This window comes from Prionailurus viverrinus, chromosome D1 (genome assembly GCF_022837055.1).
Source record: "Prionailurus viverrinus isolate Anna chromosome D1, UM_Priviv_1.0, whole genome shotgun sequence".
NCBI classification, from domain to species: domain Eukaryota; kingdom Metazoa; phylum Chordata; class Mammalia; order Carnivora; family Felidae; genus Prionailurus; species Prionailurus viverrinus.
The window spans coordinates 101,133,049-101,142,490 of NC_062570.1; the positions used below are offsets into that span (position 1 = coordinate 101,133,049).

The 9,442-nt window shown below is 35.9% G+C and overlaps 1 protein-coding gene across 1 annotated transcript; it reads left to right on the top strand.

Moving 5' to 3' along the window:
* Positions 1-1,802: 1,802 nt before the first annotated feature.
* On the top strand, positions 1,803-2,732 carry LOC125177036 (olfactory receptor 4P4). Its single transcript, XM_047879049.1, has one exon. The coding sequence runs from the start codon at positions 1,803-1,805 to the stop codon at positions 2,730-2,732; it is 930 nt and encodes a 309-aa protein (XP_047735005.1).
* The last annotated feature ends 6,710 nt before the right edge of the window (positions 2,733-9,442 follow it).

Below are 9,442 nucleotides of genomic sequence, written 5' to 3' on the forward strand. Positions count from 1 at the left end.
CCATTTAAATGTGAATGGCTAAAATGGGACCATGATCCATTCAGGAGAGATCCTGGTTTTGTCTGGAACACTCAGAAATGTATGCAAATTTCCGAGTTGGGCCAGCCAGGGTTCGTGTTAAATTTATGTTGTTGCTTCATTATTTCTCCCTTGAAAGGATGTAGAATGAGGTATTAAGAAACACAAGCACTGGAGTTGGAAAACTCAGGTTATAAACCCTTGTTTGCTATATACTAATGTGCTACTATGTACAAGCGCCTTAACCTCTGTAAACTAGAGTAATTTGAAGTTATTTTTCTTTGTATACATTAATTTAAATACAATAATACTATCATATGTGCACTATTTTATTTTTTTTAAAGATGTTCTCATCTATAATCAAAGCTGAGTCTCAGAACCAGTCTGAATTATATAGAGCAGGGTATATTTTCCCAGGTTTCAAATGAAGAAAAACTTCTTAAAAGAAATTAACTGCCTTGCGAAGGTCCTATATGAAGTTAGTGGCTAAATTAAGGCATGTAACCAGGGATTTACCTCAATTTACAATGAATGATTTGATTATACACATAATATTTTTAAAGAGATTAAAATATGTGCCAGGCAATCATAGTACAGTAGCCGTATATCTGTGAAGAAGTTGAACTGATGTCAGGAAATTAAGCATAGCTGTAGCCTTCTGAACCGAGACAAATAGAGATTAAGTAATATTATTAGCGAAGTCCTAATAAATGCAGACGGACTGATGAAATGGCTTTGCTTGAGAACATTCTAAGCCTTTCTTTACTTATAGACTTAAAATTATGTAAAAAGCCTTTATGCTTGACCAAAGATAAGAAACATATTTCAAGTGTGTTTAATGAAGGATTCAAGCCAGTAATATATTCAGTATTATAATTTTATGCAAATTAAAATAGCCTCTTTAATTTATTGGCTAATCTCAGTATAATCTGATTTGGGGAATCATCCTGAAGTTATTTCTCTACATTTTTTTCTTAAACTCATTCAAGTTCTTAAAATTCCACTATGGAAATTAATGTTTTTGTTTTAAAATTCCATCTGCCTTACAGCGGGATTATTCATTGTGTGGGTGACCATGTTAATTTGTTCAGTAATAGAAAAGGTTGAAGAAGAAACTTAAATAGGAGTTGATAGAGACGCCAGGTATGGTATAAAGTTAGGACTGAAAATACATAGGATGAAAATGCAGACCTCATGAAGATATCTGGTCAAGGTTGAGCATAAGATTATAAAAATACTTGGTGGCACACATTGCTAAACAGTCAGTGCCATGTTTTCAGGAGCATCTAAGATTTGATTGTGGATTGATCACAGGTAATCACAATCACAAGCTAGACATTGATCACAAATTGCTATTAGTTCATGGAGTCTCCTTAGAGAGTCATTTTAATGGAATACTTGATTTTTTTAATATTTATTTATTTATTTATTTGTTTATTTATTTATTTATTTTTGGGAGCTGGGGGGAGGGTCAGAGAGGGAAGGAGAGAATCCCAAGCCTACTCCACACTGTAAGTGTGAAGCCGGATGCAGGGCTTGATTTTATAAACCCTGAGATCATGACTTGAGCCAAAACCAAGAGTCAGTCACTTAACCGACTGAGCCACCCAAGCGGCCTTTTAAATACTTGATTTTTATTCTCTGACATATTTGAATGAGGCATATTAAAGCTAGTAAATTCCTTGAATAGGATATGATTATGATTCTACCCATGAGACGCTTCAAATATGGCCTCATGAATTGTATATTTCAGGTGATTTCATGGATGTTATCTACGTTGGACCATGGATCAAAGCAATAATGTCACTGTATTTATTCTCTTGGGACTTTCCAGAAACAAGAACATTGAAACCCTTTGTTTTGTATTATTTTTATTTTGCTACATTGCTATTTGGATAGGAAACTCACTCGTAATAATTTCCATCATGGGCAGTCAGCTAATTGAGCAACCCATGTATTTTTTCCTTAATTACCTCTCACTCTCCGACCTTTGCTACACATCCACCGTGACACCCAAACTAATGACTGACTTGTTGGCAGAGAGGAAGACCATTTCCTACAGTAGCTGCATGACACAACTCTTTAGCACACATTTATTTGGAGGCATCGAGATCTTCATCCTCACGGGGATGGCCTATGACCGCTATGTGGCCATCTGCAGGCCCCTGCACTACACGGTCATCATGAGCAGACAGAGGTGTAACACAATCATCACAGCCTGCTGTACTGGGGGGTTTGTACATTCTGCCAGCCAGTTCCTTCTCACCATCTTCTTACCCTTCTGTGGCCCCAATGAGATAGATCACTACTTCTGCGACGTGTACCCTTTACTGAAACTAGCCTGTTCTAATACACATCTCATAGGTCTCCTAGTCATTGCCAATTCAGGCCTAATTGCTTTGGTGACCTTCGTCGTGCTGATGTTGTCTTACTTTTTTATACTGTGCAGTGTCAGGGCTTACTCCGCAGAGAGTCGCAGCAAGGCTCTTTCCACCTGCAGTGCTCACATCACAGTTGTGGCTTTGTTTTTTGCACCTGCACTGTTCATCTATATTAGACCAGCCACAACGTTTCCAGAAGACAAAGTGTTTGCTCTTTTCTATACCATCATTGCCCCCATGTTCAACCCTCTGATCTACACGTTGAGAAACACAGAGATGAAGAAAGCCATGAAGAAAGTGTGGTGTCGTCATATACTCTTGGAAGGAAAGTAGTTTTGCAGATGCTTTTCGGATTTTCAGGCCATGGTTCCTCGAAACCCAGGACTTGGAATGAGATCCATTCTTATCAGCTCCTGGCCTTGCTGCTTGGAGAGATAAGTGGGCGAGCAGGAAGCACACCCTTCTGTTGTTTTATGATCCTATGGTAGCAGCTCACCAACAAATTGAGTATCATTCTTATTCAGATGTTCTTCCACTTGACATAGTCATTAAGAATTGTGTTTATGTGATATGAAATTAATGATACTTTAAAGGCGAAAGATTATAGCACTATTTGGCTCTTGTGCCAGAAAAAAAAAGATAAAATGGAGCATGCGTGTTTTCACACCTTAAAATGCTAAAGAGCTGAATAAAATATCACCTTCCATTTTTCAGCTTTTTACTCAACTCTAAATACAGAAAATTGCACTTATTGTTTTTGTATGGTTCATGCATTCCCACAAACTGAGCGGTATCTGGTAATCAGTAACCAGATGAAGGGTTAGAGATTACCAGTGCACCTGAAGTCCTCCTCATTTCTCTGCATAATTACTAACCTCCCAAAGGTGATTGCTATCTTTGTCTCTAAATCAACTGGTTGTACATACTCTTGTATTTTGTGGAAAAATAGTGATGCTGATCACACTCTTAGTGTCTGCTCATTACGTTTGTGAGATTCATTCGTCATGTTTTGTGTATTTTCTGAGTGTCTTCATTGATATATACTGTTTCATTGTATGAGTATGTAACAGTTAATTTATCCATTCCCTTGTTTCTAGACATTTGGGTAGTTTCCCATTAAGATCATTATGAGTAGCTTCTTTGAATATTCATGAACATTTCTTTTGGTGAATACCGACCCTCTAATTGTTTCTTTAACAAGCTTTATATTGTAATTAAGACTTAACATTTTAAGGCAGTGGTTGTATTCTTGTGTTAATACTTTGCTAATACATTACTGGCATAAAACTATATAAATAAAAACATTATCAATAGAAAACCACTAGAATGAATGCAATAGATGGCTTAGAAATATGTAAAACTTTTGGCACTTCTAGGACCCTCACAATAGGGTATGTAATATGTTAATTAATACAAACCAACCTGCCTATCATAGATACACAGCTCTTAGAAAGAAGAAAACTCTTAGAAGATCATTCATAACTCAGAACAACCCCCAGAAACAGAGCATTAGGTTATGTTAGCAAGATTCACACATAAGTGGTCACAATTGGGAAATTGTAATACGTAAGATATTCACTGGAATATATGAATTTGCTTGTCATAATGAGCATGACTAGCAACATTCTTTATTTAGCTCCTGAAAGTGAAAAAAAAATATTTTGGGGGGCTCCAAATAAGGGCAGTGGTTCCAGATAAGAAAGGTAGGCCTTACATAACATGCTATCATTGGATTGTCACCCATCCATATACATGTGCAGAAATGCACAGTATAGTAAATAACGTCTTCCAGAGGCTACTGTCTCTGCCATAATTAGAATAAACAGGCTTGAATAGAACAGAAAAAATGAGAGAGGTAATATTTAATTTTTGTTTAAAAGTATCTGATCACACAGCAAAACTACCGATAGAGGAGGAAGTAATGTGAGAAACAGCTTTAAGCGGAATATGTCATACAATGACAGCTTTTATGGCAGTTATCAGAGACAAATAGAATATGATTATAGTTATTATATAAAAATAAAAAAAATAATATGAAAAGCATGATATTGTATTAGGATTCTCAAAATTGTCCAGGGTGTTAAAATAATTTAGAAAATAAAAAAAAGAATATTTTAAATGTAAACTTGATGGATAAAACAGAGTAGCTATATCTTAAGAAAAACTCAGTAAATAAAATTTCAGATGTTAACAAATTACCAGAACACAGAATTAGAAAGGAGAGTGATAGAAAAAAAAATAGATCTCTTAAGAGACATCATGAATGAAGTAAGAGAAAACAACCTATGTTTGTCAGACTTTAGTGTTTGGGTAATAGTGAGACAAAAATATTTTTTAAAAAGAGTATTAGTAATTTTTGAGAACTGATGAAAATAATCTTTAGAAAATATTCAGAGGAGGGAGAAAGAGTTGCTTTTTTAAAAAAATTTTGTAAACATTTACTCATTATTGAGAGACACAGAGAGACAGAGCATGAGCAGGGGAGGGGCAGAGAGACAGAGGGAGACACAGAATCTGAAGCAGGCTCCAGGCTCTGAGCTGTCAGCACAGAGCCCAATGCGGGGCTCAAACCCACAAACCGTGAGATCATGACCTGAGCCAAAGTCAGACGCCTAACTGACTGAGCCACCCAGGCGCCCCAAGAGTTGCTCTTACGAAGAATCATAGAAAACACTATTACCAATTAATAATAATTTAAATCATTGAGTAGAAAACAAAATCATTGAGTAGAAAACAGAAGATAATGGAATTGCATAATGAAAGTACTAAAAGAAAAATGTCACCCTTGGCTTCTGTATTTTTGTAAGAAGAGTAAAATGAGGACTTTTCAGTTCAATGAAACAACAGTGAAAACCAACCAAGAGTTGACTACAAACCTACACTCACTAAAAGAAGTTGTGAAGGATGTTTTCATTAAAAGGGAAGAAGTCTGAGAAGAAAGAGGATCCCTGGAGGAACGGATAATGATGGAAATGGTAGACTTATTTATAAACCTAGAAATTGTATTAAAATAGCCATCTGTCTAAAGCATGAGATGAAACATAGAATAGAGGACAAGATCCTGACCCACGACATATTATGAGATGGAAGAAAATGATCAGAAGAAAAGGGTTGGAAGTACCATGTGCCATTCAGCGGGACGAGGGGGTGGTGGTGATAATGTCAGGTTCGGACACTTGTTAGCATCAATGTACAGCCATGATTTCTTACATGTAGCTAAAATAACAGGAAAGAGACAGGCCGGTGGAAGGTGGTTCAGTAGGTAGACAGGTAAAAATACACTGGAGGAATGAAAGGAGACCCATCCAATTAAAAAGTAAAAAAAAAAAAAAAAAAAAACAAAAAAAAAAAACAAGGAGGGGAAAAAATAGACATTGGGAAAAGTTGAAAAAAGAAAGGAACAAAAGTCATGGTAAGAAGGTAGTCCAAATATATAAGACAAAATGAACACAATGGACTAAATTCTCTAGTAGGAAGACAAAGATTATCATAATAGATTAAAATATAGTCCTGCGCTTTTACAAAGGATATTATATGGCATGCAATTTGGAACTACAATCATGAAAAGGAGAGAGCAGGCAAACGCATTAGTACTTGACCCTCCTGATGCCTCGGAAGCAGACATTTGCCGTGAGTCTCTTGGTTCACAAGGCCTGACTATATCGGAGCACTCCCCACTCAGCACCAGCCAGCCTACAGCCATGCAAGTTTGTTTACTAGGCTCTTCTGTGAAAGACCACTGCATACTCCAAGCCTCGCACAGACCCGCATTTAGCTGCTTCTATGCACTCAAGCTAAGCAGAGCCATCCAGAAGCCTGCACAGTACTGCATTCGAGAGGCACGTCCCGCTTTGCTGGGTGACTGGCTTTTCTGGCAGCATCTACAATCTCACTTTTTCCAACCATGTCTGAATCCCAACCTTGGCAATGGTTCTCCTCTTCCAAGTTCATTCTTTGGGTACTCTTCCTCAGTCCTAGGTTACTTTTAACACTTGTATTCAAGTATCACTGACCTACAACAGACAGCACATATTTAAAATGTCCAATCTCATTAAGTTGTGACATAAGTATACACCTGGGAATCCACCACCATAATCGAGATGGTGAGCGTATCCCTCCCTCTGAAAAGTTTTCGATGTGCTTTGTGTCTTTATAGACGAGTTTGTGTCCTCTAGATCTTTGCGCAAATTTATAATACAGTATATATTCTATGTTGGCCGGCTTCTTTCTGTATAATTATTTGGAGATTAATCCACACTGTTGCATGCCTCAGCCGTTGATTCCTTTTTTATTGCTGAGTGGTATTCCACTCTGCAAATTCCACAATCTTGCGTTGTTTCCACTATTTGGCTCTTACAAATAAAGCTGTTCGAAAACATTCATGTGTAAGTTTCTATGTGAACATATGCTTTCAGTTCTGTTTGGCAAATGTTTGTGTAGGGAATGGTTGGTCATCTGTAGGTATACGTTTAACATTTTAAGAAACCACCTCACTGGTTTTTCAAGGTGGTTATACCCGCGTACCTCCCCACAAGAAGTTTATGAATGTTCTCATTGCTCTTTCGCCCTTCATATACTAAGTTTCTTAATTTTAGCCATTTCGAAACCTGTGAACTGATGTTTCATTGCTACTTTAATTCGCATTTCGTAAATAACTAATGACGTTGAGCAGATTTTCATGCACTTATTTTGACATGACTAAAATGCTGTGATGCCTTTTGGTGAAATGTCTTTTCAAATCTTTTGCCCATCTTGAAGATTTTCACCTAAGTGGCTGAATTTTTAGACATAAAATAGTTTATACTATTCTTATGTAGACTTTTAATATTGCAAAATTTGTAGTGATGCCAATTCTCTCATCCTTGATATTGATAATGTGTGTCTTCTTTTCTGTGCTCCTGACCAATCTGGCCAGAGGCTTATCAACTTTATTGAATTTCTTTAATAGATTTTTGTGTTCAATTTTCCCAATTGTTTTTCTTTTGTTTCTCATGGATGTTTACTTTGGTCTTTATTATGTCCTTTTTTTCATGCTGGTGTACTTTGCTCTTCTTTTTCTAATCTTAAACTGGCAGCTGAGGACATTAATTTGAAACCTTTCTTCTTTTCCAGTAAGATATTTAGTGCAATAAATTTCTCTCCATGTCCTGTATTCACAGGATCCTACAAACTCTGATATATTTTGTTTCCTTTCCCATTCATATAAAGGGACTTCCTAATTTCCCTTTTGATTTCTTCTTGACCCATGAGGTTACTTGGAAGTGTGCTATATGATTTCCAGATATTTGGAAATTTCCTAAATTTCTTTCTGTTTCTAATTTGATTCCACTGTAATCAAAAAACGTACTTCGAAAGACTAGAGTCCTTTTATTATTGAAACTTGCTTCAGGACCCAGAAAATGATGTGTCATTGTAAATGTTCTGAGTACACTTAGCAAGAATATGTATTCTGGAAAAGTTATATGAAGTACTTCATGTAGACGAAAGTCAAGACAGTTGATGGTTTTGCTCGTCCACTATTATTTTGCTGATTTTCTACTTGTTCCATTAATTATTGACAGATGAGTTCTTAAATATTCAACTATATTGTGAATTTGTCTATTTTCCCTTAAGATTCTATAAGTTGTTGTTTTATGAATTTTGAAGCCCTGTTATTGGGGTCACAAACATTTAGGTAGTTATGACTCCTTGATCACTGGACCCCTTTCCCATATGACATGAACTTTTTTATCTTTAGTAATATTCTTTAATCTTAAATTATCTGTGATAAAATAAAAAAAAAACCTTTACATCTCTTTTCACTAGCATTATTTATCTTTTCTATCCTTTTACCTTTAAACTATTATTTGTACCTTCATATGTAAAATACATTTTTTGTATCCAAAATGTAGTTAGGTTGTAGAGGTTTTTTATTTTTGTTTTGTTTTTGTATACTACCTGACAAGGTCTGCTTTTTAATTTTACTGTTTAGACTATTTCCATTTAATGTGATTATTGATAAGGTTGAGTGTTAGTCTATCATCTTGTAATACCTTTCTATTAATTCTATTTGTTCTTCTCTGTTTTCTTTGTCTTCCTTCTCTTGAATCAGTTGAGTGTTCCTATGATGCCATTTTATGTACAGTATGATAGCTTTGCAATAATATCCTTCTATTTCTTTCCTTCCAGCCTTGATGGAATATTTTTACACATTTGACTTCTACGTATGTTATGAACACCAGACATATTGTTATCATTTTTGAAACCACCTGTTATCTTGAACAAACTATTTAAACTCTAGAAGATTCTTTTTTTTTTTTGTTTTGTTTTTGCTTTGAGGAATAGAGGCAATAATTACCAAGAAATTTTTTTTAAGAATTAAATCAGATAATGCACTTAAAATTCTTAAAACAGTGATTGACCTATAGTAATTAAAAAATGCTTATAAATGTTATGACTAGCTTACTAAGTGAATTGTTCTGATCTAGCTGGGATGCTACAAAATACTGATTTTCTGAAGTCTTAAATGAACTCATATGTATATAGACTTTTTTTTTTAATTTAACGTTTATTTATTTTTGAGACAGAGAGAGACAGAGCATGAATGAGGGGAGGGTCAGAGAGAGAGACACAGAATCGGAAGCAGGCTCCAGGCTCTGAGCTGTCAGCACAGAGCTTGACGCGGGGCTCGAACTCATGAACCACGAGATCATGACCTGAGCCGAAGTCGGACACTTAACCAACTGAGCCACCCAGGCGCCCCTGTATATAGACTTTTTGTGCAAAAAGGGAGTCCACCTGAATTTCAGTGCACATGATCCTGAATCTATACACCTTGCAGCCCTGCAACCACACAAAGGAAAGTGCCTGGTAATAATTAGAATAGATGTGTACATATTTTGTTGGTTCCTAACTTCATTATACTCTCCAATACTTTTCACCAAACCTGGTGGGTCCTTTTCCAATCTACCAATAGGAGCGGGGAATTTGTTTTACATTTTAATTAATTTGCTATTTTTTTTCTTTGCACAACCCAACCTTCCATTGTAGCAATGACAGTTAAT

Bases quoted from the DNA above. Each gene is read 5' to 3' on its own strand.
- LOC125177036 (XM_047879049.1), top strand. From the start codon at position 1,803: ATGGATCAAAGCAATAATGTCACTGTATTTATTCTCTTGGGACTTTCC.